The sequence below is a fragment of the Quercus lobata genome, chromosome 11 (assembly GCF_001633185.2).
Source record: "Quercus lobata isolate SW786 chromosome 11, ValleyOak3.0 Primary Assembly, whole genome shotgun sequence".
Lineage (NCBI taxonomy): Eukaryota > Viridiplantae > Streptophyta > Magnoliopsida > Fagales > Fagaceae > Quercus > Quercus lobata.
The window spans coordinates 45206803-45232438 of record NC_044914.1 but is presented as its reverse complement, the minus strand read 5'-3'; the positions used below and the strand labels follow the sequence as shown (position 1 = coordinate 45232438).

The window sequence follows — 25636 nt, the reverse complement described above, 5'->3', positions numbered from 1 at the left end:
GCTCTCTACTCTGTTTTTTTTTTTTTTTTTTTTTTTTTTTTTTTTTTTTTTTTTCAGCCGGTTCTTGATCTGTTTCTCTTTTTTGTTTGTAAAAATGTTCTGTTTCTCAAATAAATAAAAATAAAAAAAGAGCCCAAGTTTAATAAGCAAACAGGATAAATCCAACCCACCTTTTCTCACCAGACTAAAAGACTAAATAAATTAAATAAAAGAAGCCCAATCTCTTTTGAAACATGTTAGATGAATAATGACTACTCTTTGGACAAAATAAAATTCAACTCTTTGTCATCCAAAAAAAAAAGAGTTGACTTTAGACATGCTTTACATAATATAATTGTTATTTCTATTGCTTACACTTATTAATTTCACTATTATCACATTGTTTCCCTTATTACCATGTTGTTTTTATTATTATTGTTTATCTGTCACATGATTTAATTTTAGGTCATTATGCCATAAAATTAACTATTTGGTTGAGGTTTTTTTTTTTTTTTTTTTTGAACAAGAGCACTTGGTTGAGTTGATATAACAAATTCAGTTAATAATATTATTATGGCCATTAAATAATTAATTAATTAAACATTAGTGAAGGCCGGTAGACATACACGTCCCCACGATGTAATTTGACCACGAACCCAACCTTGGTGGAATACAAACTATTTTTCTTATCTATTGAGTCAATCAAATAAAAATGATTTTTTTTTTTTTTTTTGCTTTATTTTTCCTTTTAAAAAATATAAAATAAGTGGTGACTTCTTCATTTTTCAAAACTCATGATTTCTAAATCAAAACCCACAAAACCTTCTTCTTCTTCTTCTTCTTCTTCTTCTTCTTCTTCTTCTTTTTTTTTTTTTTTTTTTCTAAAAACCCTTTCGGAGGGGTGTCACGTGATGGTGTCCACATAATGTATTGGAGATATAGGTAAAACATTAATATAGCTCACGAAAGTTTGTTTTTTCCTTTTGGTGCTTATTTCCAACTTGCAGTCATAAACATTTAATTTATAGACATTTTTTGAATTCCTAAATCAATTTCCAGTAGACTTTGACGAATTGTGAAAATAAGACTCAAATGGTCGAGTTATAAGCTTTGGAATAGAAGGGAGAAAACTGTTTTTAGGAATAGCAGAAATTGTCAGTGGTCATCTTGAGGTTGGTGATTTAGTTTACGGAATTCACGATATAGTCATTCCTTGTCTCTAACCAAGAAGAAAAATTTGTAAATGATGGTCAAAGGAGTGACCATCATTTACCGTATCCTATTTTTATCTCACTTTCCCTTCTTATTTTCAAAGTTTTCACTGTTTTTGAACTTGTTCGAGACTATTTTATATGCCAATTATCCTGATCTATCTTCTTCAATTCTAATATGTGGAATCTCGTTACTTGATTAGGGATTTGTATGATCTAAACTCAATGATATTCAAAAGATAATTTACACCTCAAAATAGGGGAAAAAAAGAAGAAGGGGAAAGCCTATTTTGAAAGTATAAATTCGCTTTTGAAAGTGTCGATTATACAAATCTATGATCAAGAGAATGGAATTGCATATATGAAAAATTGGAGAATATGAGGTGATAAAACTAACCTTCAAAATATGACATTCAAAATAGTATTGAACACTTTCAAGAACAGTGAAAATTTTGGAAAAAGAAATAGGCTAAAATGAGATGATAACATAGTATGGTAGGATAAATTTCCCAACTACCATGACCACAATGACCACAATGTATGATGTCACTCTTTTAACCACCATTTCCAAATTTTTAATTCTTGTTGATACTTGCATCTCCTAGAATGCAAATTTTTATTCTTTTAAGTGCTTGTTTTCCAACTTTGTTGTGAAAATCAAATAATTAAATTTTATTTATAGATCTTTTTTCAATTCCTAAATGAATGAGAAGACAACAATTGTCAAGAAAATTTGTGGTGAAAATACGACAAAAATAATTGAGATACCATATTCGAGTCAAAGGGTAGGAAACTCTTTTTAAGATTGGCAAAAATTGTTATTTCTTTTCATGAAAATTTTCTTGTAATTTAGTTCGTAGAATTCGTGTTATATCCGATTTGAATGAGATCCATGATCCTTCTTTGAAGAAGATGAACAAGCATTTGAAGATGGTGCCATCTTCAAATGCTTGTTCATCTTCTTTAGGGGAGGATTCATGGGTCACATTCAAATCAGGTAGAATATGAATTCTAAAAACTAAATTTCAAGAAAATTGTCATGAAAAGAAATGACAATTTCTACCAGTCTTAAAAAGAATTTCCTACCCTCTGGCTTAAAGCTGGTATCTCAATTGTTTTTGTTGTATTTCCACCACAAATTTTCTTGATAATCCTTGTCTTCCCATTCATTTAGGAATTGAAAAAAAGATCTATAAAAGTCTTAAACCTCACATCTTTTCAAACAAAACACTTATGCTCCTTTTTTTCGTTCTGATAATTAAAGAGTCAAATACATGTTTAATATATATATATATATATATATATATATAAATTGCTAAGCTATAAACAACCATTCTAATCAAAGTGTCAAACAAACTAGTTTAAACTTTTTAAATATGTATGTCAATCTAGCATTTTATGGGAAATAATTATATTAATGACATCATGCATTAGTACTTTTCATACAAGTAAAAGACAAAATCATGATATAAGAGATTTGATTTTACAAAGAAGGGATAAGTAGTAATAATACATTTTTTGCCACATGTTACTCACAGAAGAGTAGGTTGCCTGTGGTTGCAAGTAGACTCTGAATGCAACTTTCCAAATAGCAAACAAGGCTCAAGTATATCTACCCCAAATACAATTAAGTCCAAAAAGATACATTAAAATGAGAATAAAATACATACAAATTTGTCACCGAATAAAGCCAATTAATATAAATTTCTCAATATACACTACCTGGCATCTTTTAGCAACTACAATCTATAATTCCCATCTAAAGTTTTCAAAAAGCTATTCATAAATTAGATAATGTGAAACAGAATGAAAATATTTAATAGATGGTATAAATATTAGATCGTTTAAATAATCACCACCCTGCTTTTTTTTTCCCTTTTTTTTATTAATATTAGATGGTTTAAATTTACAAATAGTAATTTGTAGGCCTAATCACATAATGTTTAATAAATATTTATAGATTAATATTACTCAATATAAGCTATGTATTATGACTAAATGCAATGGCTTTAAGGTTTGAATGTGATCTAATTGTGTTTTAGAACTTATAACAATAAGTAATGTTAAGTTAGTTATTTTTAATTAAGCAAAATAAAATAAATAAATAGATGGGTTTGGATTCATTAATAAATATATATGGAACAAATTTGAGATTAAATTACTAAAATTCAATGGAGTTTGGAATGAGTTTGAGATCTATATTTTTTAATAAATTCGAATTTAGAATATGCACTCTCAATCTAAACTTATCTTTTTTCATTTTCAAGTAATCTATCCAAAAATGATATGTAAATGCATGACATGTATAAATCTACACTAAAGTGACATGTGAATGCAATACATGTAGAACAGTCTAATAATAACAAGAACAAAATGTTAAATTCTTAATAAGACTAATAATAATGTCATTTGACAATTTTATTATATTTGAAGGAAAACATTTTATTTTGCAAAACAAGGGTTGAAAATGCTTTGTTTTGTTGACCTCAAGGACCTTTGTGCAAATTTTGGAAGTTTTAAGGGTCAGTATGTAATTTTAGGAAGTTTCTGCCCAAAAACATAATTTTGTGAAGTATTGGGGAATTGGGCTGATTGGACTAGTTTCGGATTGGGCTTCTTGCAAAAATGAATGTTAAGGTTCTAGATATGGGCTGAGTTGGGATATGTGAGATCTAAATTCTAATGGTCTGTTTGGATTGAGGGGGGAGGGGGAGTAGTGTAGAGTAGAGTAAATTTAGCACAAAATTAACTTATTTTTAACAAACTTTACTCCACTTCCCCTCCTTCCCCCCTCCATCCAAACAGACCATAAAAAGCTGGTGTAGACACATACAGGATGTGCTTGTTTTTATTCAAGTATGTGAGCAGTGAGCATATTGGGCTGGATCTAATTGAGCCTTTATTGGCCTAATCCAAATAGGAATTACGGCACTCTTTAGACAATGAATAGAGATACTCCCATCCTAGCACTGGTATGGAAAATTTTGTAGGAATTTGTGTCCTAACAAAAGTTCTGAGTCCACATCAAATATCACAACTTGTATTATAACCGTTCACATTACAAACGGTAAGTCGTGAAAAAAAGTGGCGGGTTTATGTGAAAATGACAGGCAGTCAATCACAGTTTGACGTATAAGATAGTTGTGGTATTTTGTGTGATACTAGAATTATTCTACAACTAATTGTGTCATAACTTTGCACGTGGGAGACTGTAAGTTGTGAAGAAAAAATGGTGGGTTTATATGAAAGTGATAAACAGCTAATCACAGTTTGACACATAAGATAATTGTGATATTTTGTGTGATACTAGAATTACTCCACAACTTGTGTCATAATTGTCCACGTGATAGATTGTTAGTCATGAAGAAAAAGTGGTGGATTTATGTGAAAATAATAGGCAGTTACTCACAATTTGACACATAAAATAGTTGTAATATTTTGTACAATACTAGAATTACTCGTGTCCGAATGCAAAGGAGTTCCAAACATTCACCAGAAGGACATAACTTAAGCGCTAGCTGGTTAGTCTCTCCATGTCCTTTGTGCATGTGCATGTGCATGTGTGCCTGCACTTTTTATGGCCCTCAATTTTTTTTTTTTTTTTTGGGTTCTCTCTACTTCATTTTCACATCTGGATTGTAATGGTTTAAGTGCTGAATAATATTTTCTCTACCTTGTGTGCGCGCGCTAAATTTCTTTTGAACTTGTGTGATATTGACTGTCCGGAAACTGAACATGAAGCAAAGAAACTTGAAGCTAGCTAGTGCTCACTACAATGCAATTCTTTGCTTTGTTTGGTTGAATTCGAAATCTTCCTTTGAAACACTCTTACATGGAATAGAGGAAGAAGACAGCCAAGGGGTCAAGGAATACTGGGTCGCCCTTCTTGCTAGGCCAGGTGCTATTCAAGATACATGCAGTTCATTTGTGCTGCTATTTGACATTGTGTAGAGCATAGAATAGTATGAAATTAGACTTTTCAAAATCAAGCAGCTTATACATTGAAAGTCAAAGCACATTGCAGCTAGGAAACAATGGACAAAGTTGGCTTTTGCATGTGTCGGTGGTGTTGGCCATGGAATGTTATTATTGGTTAAGACTTTTCAAGAAATTTAAGCATTCTAGTTAAACGAAAGTCTTACCAAAATGGACAATGGAGTCAATTAATGGGTATTCGAATTGTCATTATATGAATGTGGCTCCCACCATTGGTTCATTAGTTCAAGTAACATACGTTAATACGTATCATTGAAATCAAAATGATTATCATTTCACTACAGATTAGGCCTTGTTATTCTTATAAGTAATATATGCTTATGTCAAAGATTTCCAATATGTTCCTACCAAAAAAAAAAAAAAAGGGATTTCCAATATGTTGAGGCACATGTTTTGAAATACCAAACATAGGCCATTGAATATTGTCACGTATATTTGATCCATTTCATCAATACAACAATTTATGACTGTACAATTATAGAGTTCGTTTTTTGTTTGTTCAGAAGAAAGTATCTTATATGTCCAACGTTATGATTTATGTGAGACTAATATATGGTCTCGTATAAGTTGTATATATCGAACGTATACAGGAATTTTTTTTTTGGGTCCAGTCACAAATTGGATCTCACTCTCTTGGGCTCAAAGCAATATTCTAAACCATGGAGTTAAAAAATTGAGGGGCTTTCTTGTAAGTAAGCCTTCGATGGTTGGTCATTTGATTTACCAAATGCCCATTGATGAAGATGTTTTTATTGTTTATACCATGACTTGGCGTCTGTTAACATTTACACGCCACTGCTTTGACAGTGACTGAATTCACTTTTTTAGCAGGTTTTAAAGGAACAAAGATAAGAGACATCCATCTTTGGCTTTAAATTTGTCACCAAGACAATAGGAACTAGTTTTAGGACAAGTGTTAAAATAAGGGTACGAAGTATGAACGATGTCTTTTGAGTCTTTGACAAAACCACAGCCTTTTTTGACTCTATCATCACACTGCACAATATGATGTCTTGCACACAGTAAGTTCAACTACTACAGCATCAAAACCAACCACAGGAATTCCAGTTACGTACACCACTCATTCTCTATACTTGTTGTGTCGGACACTTCTTCCCTCCAACTCTCACTCACCCCCTAATCATTTGGCATTTGTTTATGCTAATGAATCACCCTACAAGATACACGTTGCACATTATAAGTGAGATCATATTTAGTGTTTGATTGGGATGTTTTATCTTTATTAGCTATTTTGTTTGAAGTGTTTATGTAGTAATGAATTGGCTTGGGTTTCATCAAAAACAAAAATAAAAAAGAACTGGCTTGTGGGTGCAGAGTTTGCAGACATATGTCAAGTATTTGTCATGTATCCAAATTTCAACGAGTCTAGTACATAAGATCATTGAATCCAATTTTTGTCTATTATATAAAAATTGTACTTAAAAAAAATGAAGTTTAAGAAATTGTACCTCCAACTTATTTTCATTTTTAAACGTTGACAAACAAAACGTATAATAGATGTTCAAAGTATCATGAAAGAAATAAGTTAGCTAAAATTAATTCGATTTATTACATCTTGATCACACTTACAAATAAAAAAAAAACATTTTGATCACAAATACTATTACATTTAGGTAGGACTGTCCAGGTTCATCTAAGTACCCAACCCACCCGAAGAACCGACAGAATCCGACCTGAAACTGGCCGACCCAACTATTCCAACGGGTCGGCGGCGAGTCTTCACCGCTAGAAACTGATTCCAACGGGTCGGGTTTCAGTTTTCCTCCCTTAAAACCCGAAAAACCCGAATTGACAAAAAGAATTCCAGATTTCAATCAAAATTTCCAAATTCTGGCCAAAATTTTCTAGAATCCGGCGAAAAACCCAGATTCCGGTGCTATTTCCCTTAGATCCGATGAGATTTTTATCGGATCTATGTTTTTGCCAACGTTTTCTCGCCGTCTTGAATCCAACCGACCCGCCCGCCACCGGTTGATGTTATGAACCACCCGACCTGATTACTCCGGCGGGTTAGCGGCAGGTGCCTTTTTTTCCCACTCGATTCTGGCGGGTCAGTTCCAGGTTAGGCACAAATCCAACCCAGACCAACCCGTGGACAGCCGTACATTTAGGGTCTGTTTGAGATTTGCTTATTTTACTAAAATTGAAAACTTTTTGTTGAAAGTACTGTAGATAAAGGTAAAAATTAGTTGAAATAGTATAGTAAGACTCATGAATAGTACCAAAAAGTGCAGTGAGACGGGGATGGCAATGGGGCGGGGCAGGTCCAAAGAATGGGGTCTTCACCCCCGCCCCACAAGATTTTGTCTTACTTTATCCCCACCCAGCCCCGCATGACGGGGAAAATTTCTTGCCCCATCCCCGCCCTTTAGGGCCCCGTGAAACCCCGTCCCACCCTGTAAAACTTTACTTTTTGTTAATTTGTCCTTCAACTAGTATAATTTTTTTAATGAAACCTATTTCATTAATAAAAATATACTTGAAATTACAGCTAAATTTATCCCATCAAATCAAATCAATTTTTAGAAAAAAATTGAATAATATATCCAAGTGTTTAACAAGACAATCATTAAAAAAAAAAAAAAAAAATTCATAGTATAGCACACGACAAAATAAAGGCAAAGAACCACGTTGGGTAGAATAAAATAAGCTAATATTAATATGTTTGTTTAAATAGTAGGGTTTTAGGGTATGAAAAATTTACAATTATAACTATTAGCAACGCGGGGCAAGGTGGGTCTAAAATCTTGTCACATCCCTACCCCACCACCTTTGCGAGACGGGGAAAACCCATGCAGGGCGAAGCGAGGAGGGGCAGGGAAAAATTGCAATCCCTAAGTGGGACTCATGAATAGTAGTAAAAATAAGTTAAATAATAAAATAAACTGACTTTTTAATTTAGAGTCAAACGCACACTTAAGGACTATTTGGTAGTGTATTTTGAACAACAATTTTTAGTGTTTAAACAATATTACACGTATTTTTACACACTTTTTCACCCACACGTATTTCCAAAAAATTCAAATAACGTTATTAGAACAATATTACCAAACGAGCCCTTAGTGTGAGAAATTTAAAAGAGAGTACTTTTTTGACAAAATGACAAGTTATTTTATTTCCCACTAATTTTGATAAAGACTTGAAAAGTTCCATATAAAAAGAAAGGGGTTTAAAATGAAAAGAAAAGAAGATAAACATGCAACCACGTAGGAACTTTGAATTTCTCCTTTTAATTCAATTTTTTTTTTACTTGTTAATTGATACCAAACACTGTTAAATATGTTAATCTAATCCCACTATTATTTTTTAAACCCATTTAAAAATATAGCAAATATCATTGGATAAATCAAAAACACGAATCTCAATTGGGAATGCAAGTTGAGAAAAGTGAGACTATTACCAAACCATGTACTCCAAAAATATGCAAAACATAAAGAGACTTTAAAAAAGATTATAATAATAAAAAGTGACGCAAGGGAATCTAATTTTTGAGAAATAAAAAACTAGGGAACAACAAAGACTTTTCGAGAATCTTTTTTATTATTATTTTTATTATTATTTATTTTATTTATAATTTCTGAAATTAAATAAAAAAAAAAAACCTCATAATATACTTTGGTGCATCGTGAAAAGCATTGGAATGCGTACTGCGCACTCCGCTTAATGAACAAGTCACCCCCACAAACCCAACAGTTAAAAATTAAAATACTGAAAAGTTTAAAAAAAAAAAAAAAAGATTTAAAAACTTCTCTTTTTTTACACTCTTTCATGGTTGAAAACTTGGAATTTAAAAGATAGATGAATTCTCCAAAACTCAAGGTATTAACTTGTTCATCACACACATTATTGTTCCAATTACTGTTTGGCTTATGTGGGATGTAACAAATTTTAATTATGTTATAAATTGATATGAGTTTTTAGAAAATTTCAATAATACTCACATGATACCTATACATTATTGTAATTTTGTCACTTATATTACATGGACCAATAATTCCATAATTTTACTAGTAATTTTTTTTAATCCTTAATGTTAATTCAGTCAAATAAGATAGTGTCTATAGGTGCAATTGAAATTGAAGCAAAGGCTGTTAAGGAGAGGCATGGGCATATGAGCATATATCTCTTTGCAAGGGATATGGGCATCAGATAAATTATTATTGAGAGTGGTCCTCTGATTGTGGTGAATTTCCACCAATGTCCTTAATTTCTGTAATTTATGGTATTCAAGATGTCATGCACCAACTTATTAACACATTGACAACTTTGTTATTTGGATTGTAGAGAATTTGTGCTTTTTAAAGCACGTGTTATCTCATGATCTACTTTTTTTTCTTTTCTTTTTTAGTTTCAAATTAATAAAGTTAATGCGTTTCCTATTGAAAAAAAAGAAAAGAAAAAAAAGAAACAAAGATAGTGTCTAAGGGTATATATGTTCCAAAATGTCACACGATAACCAATATTTTTTTTATTTTAAAAAATTAAAATTTTGTCATTTTAGACCAACAATAACATGTCATACATGATAATAACTTTGTTACATTTATCAGTAACTTATGTCACATTACACAATAACTTCAAGATGAATATCATTCCCCCCAAAACATTGAAGGTTCCATAAAAAGGATCCCTTTTTTTTTTTTTTTGGTAATTGTATAAAATATACCATATTATACTTTTTATTATCTTTTTTTGGTTGAATTATATTTTTTTAGGGCAAGATTCAAATATAGTTCTTTTTTTTTCTTTTTTGAATCCAATATAGTTAAGCCACATGATTGAATTTAAGTATAGATAACATATTTTTGTATTATATTTTGTATGGTCATATGATTGAATTTAATAAAAAAAAAATATACATAATATCTGTATGTCTTCTCAAAAAAAAAAAAAAAAAAATCTGTATGTAATAGACAAAAAAATATCTGTATGTCTTCTAAAAAAAAAAATCTGTATGAGCCGACGTGACAAGAGTGAGTTTTTCTTCATGTGACAAGTTTACATTTTTCCGACCAAAAAATGTTTTATTTTATTACTACTGTTTTATATATATATTTTGGACATTTACCCGACATACAAAGTACTCAAAAATATTACGTGGCATAAATTCCTTCACGGTGCAATACTTAACGCCGTTCAAACGTCACAGTCCAACCCTAACAGTCTAACACAACCTCTAACGCCGTTACCCCCTTAAAAACCGTCAAAAAAGACCTTAACCCAACCCAACCCCTTTCTCTCTCTCTTCCTCCTTTCTTCTCTGCAACATCAAAGAAAAAGGAGCACTCTCAGCTTCACAGCAACCTCACTCTCTCTCTCTAAAATTTTCTCTCTCTAAAATTCTCTCTTTCTCTCTATCATTTTCTCAGCTCTCACCTAAAAAAACAGGTACGGTTCGAATGACCTCGGGTTCCTTCTTTTTCTTCATATAAATTAAACTCTTATATTTTTTTTTTTTAGTTTTAATATTTCCAAATTTGTTTTCTATGTTTTCCAAAAGCATTTTTTCAGTGTTGACTAAGAATTCCCGCTTTTCTAGCATTAATTTCGGATCTCTCTCTATGACTTTCGATTTTTAATTTTAATTTTACTTTCTATTTTTTTTTTTAGGGCTTTTTGATTTGGACTCACTCTAAAACTCTCCCTTAAGATTAGCAGATTGATTCGAATTTCAAAAACCCCCCTTTTTTTCTGCTTCTATTTTCGTTTGTTTTTGTTTTTCGTGTTTCCACTTTTTTTATTTTTAGTATTTTTGGTTTGGTGTGGATACTGAGTTTGTTGTTGAAAGCAGATATAATATAACTGTTTTATCCAATTTTGTGAAAATCAGAGAAAACATTTAGTGGGTTTTTTTTTTTTTGGTTCACAAAGTCAAAGTTTTTTTTTTTTTTTTTTTAATTGACTTTGTAGATATAGAAATTGGTATGCTTTAGATTAAAATGGAAATGGTTACTGCTCTGAACAAAGTGAAACCCTAGAAGGACTAATTCAATTCGAATCGAATCGAAGTGTAATTAACAATTGAAATTGATTGTGTTGTTAGGGATTTGTGTAAGAATTGAATTTTACTCTTGAAATTAATGCTATAGTTAGTGCTATTGTGGAATTTGATTAATTTGATTGTTGTTATGGTGATTGCTTTGTAGAGTGAACAGAGTATTGGGTAGTGGTGCCATAAGTGTTATGAGTGAGAGTTGATGGTTTGCTGTTAGAATTTGAAGTTGTGGTGGTGTGTAAAAGTGTGTTTGAGTATGGGGTCTGTTTGTTGTGTTGCTGCTAGAGACAAGACTATACCGAATGGATCGAGTGGTGAGATTTTGCATAGGAACATTCGGTATTCGCCAACGTGGAGCTTTCGGTGGGATAACCGAGGGCGGGTAGCTGGTGAGGAGACTTCTATTGGTTGGTTATCAGATGGGATAAGCCGGAATGATGGGTCTGAAAATAAATACGAACCATCATTTGCTGAGGAGGGAAGTCCTTTGGAACATTTTCGAAGATGTACGTGGCAGAAGTCCCTGATTTCTGAAGGAACCGCTGGGCATGTGAGGACTCCTGCTTCAGGTACTTTTCGAAAGGGGAAGCTCTTAATTTTAAACTATATGGTGTTTCCTATGATGTTGGAGTGAATTTGTTAGATATGAAATCTAAGTTAATAAAATCTGCGATAAAATGCCTAGTTTTTTTCCCACATGCTGCACTGGGTAGAGTAATTCCTATTCATATACCTTTCTTTTTTTGGAATGTTGTATATGATAAGTAAGTAATGTATTGAAAAGCACAAAACAAGTGTAAGGCTACTTTGCACGAATCATACAAGAGAGTAATGCCTATGATTTAATTTCTTAAACTAATTTCTTGCATAATTGGAAAGTGTAAGATCTTTCGTTGTTTGCTTAGATATGTTCTTTAGTTCCTTATCAATTACATATAAAAATTTAGTTTCTCATGCATTTTTTTTTATTTTAGGACGACATGTTTATAGGGGACTTAAGTTGAAAATAAAGACAAAGGCCTTTCAGTCAATTGTTATATAGGATATCATTATAGGCCAATAGCCATATGGAAGAAAATTAGACAAGTGGAAGGCTTTAGGTTATAGTCGGGGTGTAGGACCTAAAATTTTGAGTGATCAAGGGAAAAGGAGAGGCGAGTGTTTTCATTTTCCTCTACATGGTTCTTTTCTAAATGATGCCAGAGCTGAACACAATTGACTGTTAGTAATGATAATCTTGCTGAAGAGTTACATGATGAATAAAGCGAAGGACACTGGGAAATGAATGGTCGACTGCTTGAGGGTTTTTTTTTTTTTTATTTGATAGAGACATTGTGAAATGAATATTTGGAAATTGGATGTTGCATTTATTTCTTCTCTTACTCCCCCCCCCCCCCCCCCAAAAAGAACACACACACCCCAAAAAATATTACGAGTATTACCTAAAAGGCTACATTCCCTTTAGTTTTCCATATATTGCTGAAATTCATATTATGCCTTGTGCATATATGTAGTTTTCACAAGTAGTTTGGGACATGAGACGGTATACAATTTTAGTACTGTGTTGATATTTGTTAACTGTTCATGGCTATATCATCATCACTATTAGGTAGTTTTTTTCCTAAGTTGTTGATAGATAGTCTCATTGAAGACATTTATTAAAAAAAAAAAAAGATAAACTCATTGAAGACAATGGGGTGAGATCCAGTCTTGGTGATGCCCAAAAGTCGTTGTCCACTAGGCAGGCTTGTTTGTCATTCCATAGTTCTTTTAATCTTTAAATTTATTTTTTTTCATTTTATATAAATATGGTCAACTCAATATTGGTTGTAAAAATAAAATTGAACTTTTCAGCTTTATAGGTAAAAAAAAAAAAGTTTTATTTTTCTGTTTCTGCCAGAAACTGGTTTTCGTGGAGCTATAACACCAATCTGATGGATCAGGGATGTCCTATGGATTTTGGATTTTCATTTAGGCTGGCCGCCTATAACATCTTAAGGATGCATGCATACATACGTATTTTATGAAAAGAAATGCGTTCATACATACATATATATATATATATATATATACACATGCATAAGTTTCGATTCTACATTTTATTGAAAAAAGTGTGCTCAGCAATTAGGATAATGAGATCTATTACCTATCAAAACAATGACCTCTCAAGTACATCCCCCCCCCCCCCCACCCCAAACCTCTCGTCTTGTCTTTGGCTGATTGTAACCTTCAGTAACGGTAATTTGAGGTATCTGATTGTTTTTTCTGTGTGTATGTATCAGATCAATCTATTTCAAGGAATGTTTCTATGGATGTGAGTTTGGATCAGGTATAGCTTATCCAATGAAGGGAATTTATTCATCTGCTTTATGATTCTCTCTCTTTTATACTCTTTGTTCCAAATATTACTTTTCCCACAACATTTCCGGATCATATTGTAGGTTAAGGAATCTCCAACAGTTTCATTTCCATCTCCTATTAAACCATCAGTGTCGTTGCCTTCTACTTCTTCATTATTTGCATCCCCCTTGTCATCCCAAGGTCAATTGCCTCCAGCTAGCACAACTCCATCAAGGTGTCCCCGCCGTTCTCCAGGACACCAGCTTTTAAGACAAGTATCTGATAGTCAAATCCCCGGATTCAAGTCACCAGACAGCTACTCAGTTTCCGAAGAAAGGCCAGTGCTCCCTTCTTGGAGCAATGAATCAGCTAGGGGCTCACGTGGGGGGTCTTCAGATGGTTGGTCTATGCATGCTTTTTCTGGGCTTATGGCCTCTTCTAATAGAGACAGGTGGTCTTTTGATAGTGAGTCCTTTGGCTTTAATCATGAGAAGTTAACCAGATCCAGTAGCCGAATATCAACTTCCCCCTCTGTTGATCTACAAACATGTGGGGTTTGCTCAAAACTTTTGACTGAGAAATCCTCATGGAGCGGCCAAAAGATTATTGCTAATAATGAGCTTTCTGTAGTTGCCGTGCTTGCTTGTGGGCATGTTTATCATGCTGAGTGTTTGGAGACTCTGACATCTGAAATTAACAAGTATGATCCAGCTTGCCCAGTTTGTACTTTTGGGGAGAAACAGACCCTGAAATTATCTGAAAAAGCATTGAAAGCAGAAATGGATTTTAAGGCTAGAAATAAGAGATCAAGGAATCGGGTGGTGGATAGTGATCTTGATGGTGATTCTTTTGTGCTTGAACGTTTGAAAAGTAGTCAAGGGAAAGGACCCAAGATGGCCTCCAGTTCCAGCATGAGAAGCTCCTTGGGAAAGCCTTTCTTGAGGCGGCACTTTTCCTTTGGCTCAAAAGGATCTAAAACCTTATCAGAGAATCACTCTACGAGAAAGAAGGGGTTCTTCTGGGTGAAATCAAGTAAGGAGTGAGCAAACTCTACGCTGTTAGGAGGTGAGCATTTTCTGTCTCTTATATATGTTTGCTTATGTTTATTTTTGAACCTCCAAATACCCAACACAATTCATAATTGAAAATTTTGGGATTCTTGTTGGACTCAGTGTTGTTTATACATACAGATTCCAGTGTTGATATCTACAATCTCAGTTTGGACAAAAGAATTATGAAGATTGCAAGATGTCAGTCATCAAGATTTTGTTATGAAAAAATCTTCTTCTGCATACACACTCTAAACGTCAATAGAGCTTGTGGAGTTAAGGACTGTAAAGAAGAGAAAAGAGAATCTATAGAAGGAACAGTTCAATATAAAAAAGAAAAATATATTAGAATGAAAATGCATATCATTAGACTGGTGGTCTCATTCTTATTTTGTACAGATCAATTTGTTTTTTGCATGGACACATAAATGAATTGATCCTAATGAGATTCTGTAATCTGTATGGTTAAGGGACCGTGGAGGTGCCAAGAGGGCAATATTATGCCCACTTACCATTGTGTGCATTGGTGGAAGGGGTGGTATTTGCTAGGCAATAGGTTTACAATATGATTTTCTGTTGATGAATTACATCACTGTTTACATACTTGATGATGAATTATTAATCCTTGCAGAGTAATGAAAGAATTGTGGTTGCTGATGAACATAGACAATAGCTTGATTAGACTACTTAATTTTCAGAAGTGCATTTTTCTTTGTCATTAGACAATAGCTTGATTAGACTACTAAATTTTCAGAAGTGCCTTTTTCTTTGTTATCCCCATTTTATTTTTATTTTTGTTTTTGTTTTTAATTAAATTCTCGATGAGGAGTAGAAAGGAATAACATATACTTTGTCTTAAAGCATAAAGTTGTGATGCTTTCATGACTGGAAGTATTTTCTAGACAGTTAAGTTTTGATGCGAACGTCTTTTATGTCGACCAAAAAGACTATTACTTGTGGATGCGTTTGAGTTTTGACTAATTGCAATTGCATTGAGTTTTGGTGAGGTCGGTGGACGAAAATAATTGCTACGGAGACCTTTTAACAGTATAAGTTTGAAATTTGGTGTCATTTTTATTTCTCATTTCTTTTTTGGTTAACCTAATTAAGCAACAAGTATTTGGTATTGAACTTGAAGATGACCCAACAACCCAAAAAGCAAAACTAGAAAGTAGAAATAGAAAAACTTTGATTATGAGGAACGAGGAAGTCAATGTATTCCTCTAAAAGAACCAACAGGGAAATTCTTGGGTATCAGTTTATACTATTTGCCTCTTCTATTTGACCAACAAGTTCTCCATTTTAAGCCATACTTCCAAGATCATAGCCCCATTTTTTCAAATCAACAAGAGCCATAATGTCTTTCAAGTCATTGTGTTGTGTTGTTTATGCTCCCATTTCTCTTTAAGAAACTTTGTGTAATAGTCTGAACCTAGCGTGTGAGCAAACATTTTGGATATGATCTCTTAGAGTTTACCCATTGCACTTATTCTACGAGTTATTTTAAGTATAGGCAAAAATGATCTAGACTCGGAATGTGTACACAGTGACAAACATATGTCAGAAAATTAGAAGCAAATCTCAAACTTATTTTGGATTGGAGATAACTATAAAATATTTAGGATTCATCTCTACCCAAAAACCAGAGCCATGAACATTTGTCACTCAATAGAGCAACACATACCCTCCCTTAGCTAACGTGGCACTGTTGTTCATGTCTTTTTTGCACTCTTAATGACACTTGTGAATACCCAAGTTACATGCAAAAACACCACCGTCTTATATATCATTTTCCCTTTTAAAAATAAGCTCCACCCTTGGCTTCAATGAAATAACTTGTTATTACTATTTGGTAGAGCTGGAATTTCTCGAGTTATTAGCAAAGAATGGCTGAAATACGAGATCAGTATGGGAACCCAATTCAGCTCACTGACGAACATGGCAACCCAGACCAATTGACCGATGAACATGGTCATCCCATGCACCTTACTGGTGTGGCCACCACAAAAATCCATAATGAACCAGATAGAGATACCACTGAGGGAACTTTTGCTAGTACTGCTGTTGGTGTTGGTGGTGCAAAAGAGCATGATCAGCAGCTGGATCAACAGAAGCAGCAACATGAGCTCGAGGTTTCTCGGTCCAGTAGCTCCAGCTCTGGCTCGGTGAGCTCTAGTCTAAAAATAGTGAAGAAAAAATTGACTAATTAACATGGTCTATATATGTTAACGTGACACATTGTGATTGAAGTGACTTTACTTTTACATGGGATCATTACTAACATTATAGATTACTTTTGACATCATTTTTACCATGTATCGATCATAACACTATTTTTATTATGTACTAATTATATAACTTAATAGTTGTCTAAAGGTTAAAGAAAATTAATGTCTAGATATATAGTTTCCATATCTTTGTTTTAGATTAGCCTAAGTAGGTAGGTGGCAGTTGTTACTGGAGCAACTTTACTTTCACATGAGATTCATCACTTAACACTACACTATGGATTATTATTGACATCATTTTTACTATGTATCAATCATAATACTTTTTTTTTTCTTAATGTACCAATCATATAACTTAATAACTTAATTAATAGTAGTCAAAGGTTAAAGGAAAATGTTTTTCTTAAGATTTATAGTTTCTGTATCTTTGTTTTAGATTAGCCTCAGTAAATAACTAAGTATATGGCAGAGATGATTCACAAGTCAAAGGTAATAAGTGATTTTAATATGTTTATGCTGAAATTTTAATTTTTCATTCTCTTTATATATATGTTTGGCTTCATTTGCAGTCTGAGGATGATGGGCAAGGTGAAATTGAAGGACAAGGTGGGGAAGTTAGGAGAAGGAAGAAGAAGGGTTTAAAGGAGAAAATAAAGGAGAAGTTAACCTGTGGGAAGAGCAAGGAGGAGCAGTCACAGACAGAGAGTTTTGCAAGCACAGCCACAACCACTATATCCACTGGTGCAACCAGCCCCGGTGCTCAACCTGAGCATGAGAAGAAAAGTGTGATAGAGAAAATCAAAGAAAAATTGCCAGGCCACCATAGCCATTAAAAAAGTTGTGTAAATGTGCATGTGCATGTAATTTGCTGTCTGTAAAGTTTGTTTCTTTTGCCGAGGTGTGCATGTAGGTCTAGATTTGTTATGCAGGTAATGTGAGCCTTTGGGTTGTATTAATAAATTTATTAAGTTTTTACTTCCAGGTATTGACATGTAATAAATTTGTTGTAAGTTCACTTTAAATCTTTGATTTGCTGGTTTAAGCAGTTCTAATGCATAAAATGTTGTGTTCTTGTGATTTTGTAAAAAATAACACACAAATTATAAACTATCTTACGATTGAATAAATAAAAAGACAAATAAAACTTAATACATACTAGAAAAAAAAAAAACGAAAGGATTGTCTCTTATCAAGGCTAGTGTTTTATACTATCTAATTAATAGTGGTGTTTTGAATTTCTTGAACGTTTGTTTTCTAAGATATGATGATTTTGTGTGATTTATAACACAGAAAAAGCATTATAATCTGGGTGCCAAGTGAACAGAAATTGTGTTTCTATCTCTAAAAGACTCTTATTCATGAAAATATGAAAGTTAAAAAGTAATTAGAATGAATGAGGAACGATGTATTTATAAGCAAACTCGAAATAGTTCATAACAAATCACAAATGCAAGGTAAATAGTCACATTATTGTAGACAAAATAAACATATAGGAACATATGCTCTCTCGTAAAGAAATAAAAACATTAAAATATTGGACTTGGACAGGCCCATCTTGCTCGCCCCCACGATCAACATCAACCTATCCCAGTTTCAGTTTGGTATATGGCATCACGCAAATGAGAGAGAGAGAGAGAGAGAGAGAGAGAGATCCTTTCGTATCCACTTTCCACAAAAATGGGATGCCCCTAGGGTCCAATCCAATATCCAATACTATGGTACAAACTACAAATGTTTATAATCTTTATGATGTGGAATAATATATTTTCACCCATATTTCAAACAGGTATTTGGATTCAATTTTTTATGGGTTCTATTTGGATATTGTTTATTGCTAAAAATACTGTAGGAAAATAATTTTTAAATGTGTGAATAGTACTGTGAGACTTAAATTTATATTGAAATTTGTGTTTGAATGATTTTTATAGATCTGTGAACATTGCTAAACACTGTAGCAAAATAATTTTTAAATGTGTGAATAGTGCTGTGAGACTTAAATTTATATTGAAATTTGTGTTTGAATGACTTTTATAGATCTGTGAACAGTGTTATGAGACCCACATTTTTTCAGCAAAATGCACAAACGCTTTGTTTCAGCGCAATCCAAATGTTCTTTTAATTGTTTTGAGCAAGTGATTATATGACGCTATTTTGCTCATAGAAAAGAACACAATCTAATATGGACTTACTTTAAAAGAGTGGATCTTACTTTTATTTTGGCTCAAAGTTGGTAACAATTCCTTACATGAATGAAATTGACTAAATACAATGCAAATGATAATGCCAACAAAGAGAGAGTAAATGAACAGTAACTATACGAGTGGTAGCTTGTGGCTTTCGACCTTCATTTGTGAAAGAGTATCAAATATATAGGCTATTTGGTGAACATGATGTTAAACTATTCAATTGTTTGTGTAAACCAGGACAATAGAATTCATATTCACTTTCAGACATAGTTTTTGTTCTTATATTTGGTTATGAACAACTGATGCATTTCAAAACTTTTACAACTAGGTAGAAGATCCATCAATTCAAATAAGGATTTTGTAAGATGAATTCAATTTCACTATTGACAGTCTCTTTCCAAGAAGACACTTCAACAGTGGATATTGCTTATTTGAAGTATTGAGGTTCATCTTCTAACATATATAAGTTAGAAAATCTAGGGTAAAAGATTTTGATATTTTGGTCTTTTTATTGCATCTTTGTTCATTCACTCATTTCTTCTGTCAACTCTTGACTAGAATAGTTACTAGTTACTGTCTTGAAACTTCTTTAAAAATGGTTTGTCTCTTAATTTAACAGAAAATATATACAGTTGAATTCACCTATTAAAGAAAAAAGATAAAGATTACGACTTGGAGAGTTCTCTACTTAATAAAGTTCTTTTAATCTTAATCATTTAATATAAAATAAATGGTTTAAATTATGCCATTCATAATTTCATTAATACAATTCCTAAAATAATAGTAAAAAAATAGTAAAATACATACAGCCAGATTTAAGACTTTTCAAAATGACAAACTTAATTCATAATCACTATAAGAGAGATGAGAAAAATGAGTAACAATTTAGGATTCAAGTTGGGTTTAGAGACCAAATTAGTCAATTTTGAAAAATCTTAGACCTAATTAGCATTAACCCAAATCTTAAAAGTGTTAGCTATATTTAATATTTATTAGTAAATTTTTCAATTTTTTATTTATTTTTTGTTTGCACCATTGTTTTAGGGACTGTGTTAATGGAATTATGACAAAATTTTGACCCCAGTTGATATATTGTACATTACATCATTCACCTCCCTTACCTCTCTGTCTCTCTCTCACTCTGCTATTATTTAAAACCTCTCTTCCCTCTCTCTCTCTCTCTCTCTCTCTCTCAGAGTCTCTACAAAATGATCTCACACTCCCAAACCCACCTTCGCTCCCAAACCCCACCACTCCTCTCCTTCTCTCCAACCTCTTCTTCTTCTTCTTCTTCTTCCCTCACTCTCAACACAAACCTCTCAAATCTTCGCTTCCCACAAACACTCTCTCTTTCTCTCTCTCATTCTCGCTCACCGACTCCAATGTCCACCAACTCCAAGCTCTCCAATGGAATCGACACCCTTCAACTAGACCTCCCGCAACAATCCGAGCTCGATCGTATTGCCCAGGTCGCCAACACGGTCGCCGACGCTGCCGGAGAAGTCATTCGCAAGTACTTCCGGAACAAGTTCGAGATTCTCGACAAGGAAGACCAGAGTAAGCCTTTCTTTGAGTTGAAAATTTTGTTGGATTGTTGTTTTTCTTTGGGGGAGATTTTAGGGTTTTTGGGTTGTTTTGGTTATAATTGTGGTAAAAAGTTTAACAGTTTTGGGTTGTTTGGTTTGTGAGAAAAGGTTGGGGGGAAACGAAGTGATTGCATTTTTGTGTTGTTGGCTGTTTTGCATTGTTAAGAAATTGGAAGGGAAATCAAACTTTATGTCTTTGATAAACGAAGTGATTGGCATAGAAGTTGGGAATTTAACTTGGGAAAATTTCAGTAAGTTGAAGAATTTTTTATATATATGTTTTTTAAAGAGTGGGTTGACTTTGGAACTGTGTGATGTGCTTCAAATGGTCGATGACAGAATGGAGGAAAAGAAAAGGAATGGAATTTCTGGGTTATGTCTGTTTTTATGTGTGTGTGTGTGTGTGTGCTTTGCTGCAATCTGGTTCCAACCAGTCCAAATAGTTGGTGAGCTGGGTTGAGTGTTAAATTTTGAAAAATGAGAAAATTAAGAAGAATTTATAGGGAAAAAAAGAAGAAGCTTAAATGTCTGTAGCTTATGCTGTTTTGATGTTCCAAAATAATTATGTATTGAGTAAATTGCTGAATAAGAAATATAACATTTAATGTGGTTCAGTTAATCTCATTATCGGGGTTCTGAGAAAACTGAGGATAAAATCTCAACTTTCTGAACTTTCATGCCTTATGCTGATTTGACTTCCTTGAACTGAAGTGCTTACATTATAAAAGGCTTAGTGGAAGAGAGACTACTGCATAGTTTTGACCCAGATTTTAGAGAATCACAAGTTAAAGTTCTTTTCTTTTTGTACTTTTTTGAACACCCAGGCAAAGAATAATGGTGGTAGGTTTAAATGATCTTGTTGCAATGCACTGCTAGTACACTACCTGTGTGCTAGGTGTTGTTTCCTTTTCATTCATTTCGTGTTCTATAAAATTTTACTTGTAAAAAAAAGGTTTATATGATCATAGTTGTCACATTAGTTCTTTTTACTTGTTGCTTTAGTCATGTCTCACTTGATTTGCTGCAGGTCCTGTAACAATTGCTGATAAAGAAGCAGAGGAATCTATGGTTTCAATTATTTTGGAGAATTTCCCTTCACATGCAATGTAAGTTATGCAAATGTGATTACTATTTATAGAACGCTCCCCAACCACACCACACCCCCCCCCCCCCAAAAAAAATTTCCTACTTAAAATAAGCAGAAAGAAAATATGCTGAGTCCTTGTACTTATTTTTTAGAGCTGTTCATTAGTCGGTGTGTAGCTTTTTTTTTTTTTTTTTTTTTTTTTTTTTGTGGGGTTTGGGAAGGGGGTTTGGCCATACTGACCTGATTGATTTTTCATGTTGGAAAGTTGAGCTTTGGTCTGCAGTTTTCTGTCAGTGCAGTTGGTTTGTGTTGCCGGTGGGCAAAAGGAAAGGGACATTTTTGTAAAATTCCTGCCTTGAAGAAACCAAATCTGATTGCTGGTGGGTTTCTTGACAGATTGGCAGCAAGCTCAGACAGTGAGGGTTTTTTAGCAGCCAATCTAAATGGGTAGAGGGGCAGACAATGAGGCTGGATGAGGAAAAAGGATGGGAGGCAGCAGAGGGGCAGAGGGATAGAGGGGGAACAAAAGGGGAGCAAGTTGGTGTGGTATTCATTGTTCTTCAAAACCTCTAGCTGAAGACTGCAACTAATTGGTTTTTTTCAAAAATCCCTTCCGACCCCTGCTGCGGACATCGTCATAAACTGTTGTTGCCAGTGGCGTGAACACAGTTTTGTCAGTGCTGGGCGATTTGGTCAGAGAGTTGAACAGCCTACTTCTTTTTTCTTTTCCTTAAATGGTTGAAAAGGTCACCTAACCTATGCCAAGTTCTTGTATTAAGCTTGTTAAGTCTAGATTTCCTTCTCTCAAGTCCCACATTATGATAATCTAAAGTTAAAGATATTATTATTTCTTTTCCTTCCCTATGTTTTCCTTAAGGACCTTAGCAATCAAATGGAAGTACTGATAATAGTGGTGTGGGGTGAGGTTATGCATTCAAGACCCATTGTATGCATTTGTAAATTACTAATCGAAAAAGAAAAGAAAGTCAGAGTTTGTATTATTATGAGAGATGATGTTTCATTTTTTGTTTCTTACCTCTAACTTATCACAAGATTTGTAATTGCAGTTATGGAGAGGAGAATGGATGGAGGTGTAAAGAGAAGTTTTCAGACTATGTTTGGGTTTTAGATCCAATAGATGGGACAAAGAGTTTCATCACTGGTATATTTATTTCTGTTCTTTAAATATTATCGTCATTGAGCTTAAGCTTTTCAAGCCAGACACAACTAATTCTGTACTTCTCTTTGTTCCAGGAAAACCCGTGTTTGGTACCCTCATTGCATTGCTCTACAGGGGTACACCAGTAAGAATTCCTTAAGCTACATTTTTAGTCTAAAGTTTGAAATCACAAATTTTTGGCTTAAGAAAGCAAGTTTCTTTTTTCTTTTTCTTTTTTTTGGAGTTTTAAATACTCTTTTTAGAAAAGTAAGAAAGGAAAAATGGAGGGAAGAAAGTTGTCTTGATCACTTCAGTATATATATTGCTACCAATTGATAAGGGTTTTTGTCTCTATTCAAGTGGCAGTTTGTAATCTCTAGGGCATGTGAGTTGACTTTACCCATTAATATATGTGTGTGTAGAACTGTTTATCATGCCTGTCCTTGTGCTAGATTTCAATCATTTAATTGTCACCCTTCTTCTCATGAGTGGAAATATGCAAATGGATTTTAGTTAATTGCATGGTCAATTCGATTTGTGAAATTAATCAAAAACTTCTTGAAATTATAAGCATTTTTTTTTTCAGATTCTTGGCATAATCGATCAGCCTGTTCTGAGAGAAAGATGGATTGGGATAAGTGGGAGGAGAACAATTCTAAATGGACAAGAAGTGTCTACTCGCTCTTGTCCAAAGCTGTCACAAGCCTACTTGTATGATTAGATATTCTTCTGAAGCAAAAAAAAAAAAAAAAATGTTGGATGGGAAGTAAAAAATGTGATATATTTTCCTTGCATCAGCATTTTAGGTGGACAGATATTTGTGCATTAGTTCTGTGAGTAGTGATCTATATCCTGTTTCATTTTTGTATTTTTGCTATTTAGGTATACTACAAGTCCACATCTGTTTAGCGGAGAAGCAGAAGAAGCATTTGCTCGTGTTAGAAACAAGGTCAGTGTTATCTGCTTAAAATTAATTTTGAAAAAGAGGTTTTTGTGGTATTAAAAATACTACCCAATAATATCTGGTATTGCTGGATGTTCCTATAATGTGATTTATTAAAAAAGAGAATCATGATAACTTCGATATATTGACTGTTTTTGTAGTTTTTTTTGTTACTCATCTTTTTCCTGTTTTACTTCATTTTAAGATTGTGCTATGCCAGCATTTCTGACAAAATACTTTGACCAAGTTTGAGTCATGTTATTGGATAACTTGAAGTATAAAATGTGTTAATATTTTGAGAAAAAATTAGACTTTTGACCAAATTACATAGTTTCCTCGGTAAACAATTCAACATAACATCTCTTACTCTGCCAAACGAATTGAAATATGGCTTATTGATACCCAATATTCTTTTTATTGTTTCTATAATCTACAGGTAAAAGTGCCATTATATGGTTGTGACTGCTATGCTTATGCTCTTTTGGCTTCTGGCTTTGTGGATCTTGTTATTGAGTCTGGTCTAAAGGTAAGCTGCTTTCATTTTCATTTGACACTGTTGATATTCCTAAGACACTCTCAACATATTTGGCAATGGTTGTATCTCTGTTCTCATCATGGACAAATAAATGTTCCTAGGTATTCAAACAAAGGCAACTAGTGAACATGGCATGAGTAACATCTTTCAAATAGATATTCCTGTCTGGGTTTTTGTCCAAGAAAACACATAGGCTGGAGGGAATTTTCTGGTCATTTTGTGATGGTTATTGGGGAAACTACCGCAATCTTATTTTCTTTAATATTGACCCCAGGGTTTTTCCATTCTGATTTGTGGTGCCCTTGACTCAATCTGGAATGGATAACATAATGCGACAATGTTAAAACCTTGTTGCTTTGTCAATCATATTATGTGGAACATACAGCTATTATGCCCCCACCTAATCGACATTGTAATTTTATCTCAGCCATACGATTTCCTTTCACTGATACCTGTGATAGAAGGTGCTGGGGGAGTCATAACTGATTGGAAAGGAAATCAGCTTCACTGGGAGGCTTCTCCAGATTCAGGCGTAACGAGTATGCTAATTAACTGCAATGCTTTCTTATATGCTGTGACTGTACAAGTTGTTTCATTATAGTTTGCCAGAATTTATTACTTATTTTACATGGTCAAATCAAATTGATGAATTTAGTCATAAAATGCTTTCTTGTTTTTGCTTTATTTTCCAGAATTTAATGTAGTGGCAGCTGCGGACAAACAAGTTCATCAACAAGCTGTAGATTCGTTACAATGGCAATGAAATTTGTATTGATCTGGACCGCTAGAATTGAAATAATTGACAGCAAAAATCAGTTGGGAGGAACTGCTTGTCTTTTTCTTTTTTAAATTTGTGCATATTGAAAACAAATACAGGCTACTATTCAATTTAGCTTATGTCATAAATTTCATTAGCCATATTCTCCTTCCTCAAATTTTTTTTTTTTTTTGATAATTCGATATATACAATGAGGGGAGGAGTTATTTAAACAAGTGTCAATTGAGTTACAAGGTTCTTGTCCCTTCCACCCTAATTTACTGTTGACAGCTCTTAATTATTATGTCTACATTTTCATTCTCATTTTTTTGTCATAAACACTTCTAGACAAGATTCAAACCCTAAAAAAAATGCTTTTTTTTAACGGATGAGTGGCTGTGTATATGGCTACAATAGTAGAGGTGTGAAACAACTTAAATGCAATGCTTTTTCGATAGATCCACCAGTACTATTTTTTTGGCTGAATGATCCACCAGTACTATGGTGGATTGGTATTTGGCTCATGTATTTCTTCCTTGGACATTGGCTTGATGTCAAACGGTT

The 25636-nt window shown here is 33.4% G+C and overlaps 3 protein-coding genes across 6 annotated transcripts; all 3 read left to right on the top strand.

Moving 5' to 3' along the window:
- Positions 1-10437: 10437 nt before the first annotated feature.
- LOC115968421 lies at positions 10438-17475 on the top strand. Of its 4 annotated transcripts, none has more exons than XM_031087821.1 (5): positions 10438-10595; positions 11354-11771; positions 13485-13531; positions 13644-14607; positions 17389-17475. In XM_031087821.1, the coding sequence occupies exons 2-4, from the start codon at positions 11459-11461 to the stop codon at positions 14583-14585; spliced, it is 1302 nt and encodes a 433-aa protein (XP_030943681.1). In that variant the 5' UTR covers positions 10438-10595; positions 11354-11458; the 3' UTR covers positions 14586-14607; positions 17389-17475. The 4 variants fall into 4 exon arrangements, with proteins under 4 accessions (XP_030943681.1, XP_030943682.1, XP_030943679.1 ...); XM_031087822.1 differs by lacking the exon at positions 17389-17475 and adding an exon at positions 16448-16513; XM_031087819.1 differs by lacking the exon at positions 17389-17475 and adding an exon at positions 14733-15252.
- LOC115966963 (late embryogenesis abundant protein-like) lies at positions 16478-17652 on the top strand. The gene is made up of 2 exons (XM_031086084.1): positions 16478-16756; positions 17389-17652. The coding sequence occupies exons 1-2, from the start codon at positions 16478-16480 to the stop codon at positions 17650-17652; spliced, it is 543 nt and encodes a 180-aa protein (XP_030941944.1).
- A 2489-nt stretch (positions 17653-20141) lies between these two features.
- On the top strand, positions 20142-25343 carry LOC115969608 (bifunctional phosphatase IMPL2, chloroplastic). The gene is made up of 9 exons (XM_031089297.1): positions 20142-20562; positions 21619-21697; positions 22746-22840; positions 22933-22982; positions 23424-23548; positions 23720-23786; positions 24217-24306; positions 24743-24854; positions 25008-25343. The coding sequence occupies exons 1-9, from the start codon at positions 20214-20216 to the stop codon at positions 25076-25078; spliced, it is 1038 nt and encodes a 345-aa protein (XP_030945157.1). The 5' UTR covers positions 20142-20213; the 3' UTR covers positions 25079-25343.
- The last annotated feature ends 293 nt before the right edge of the window (positions 25344-25636 follow it).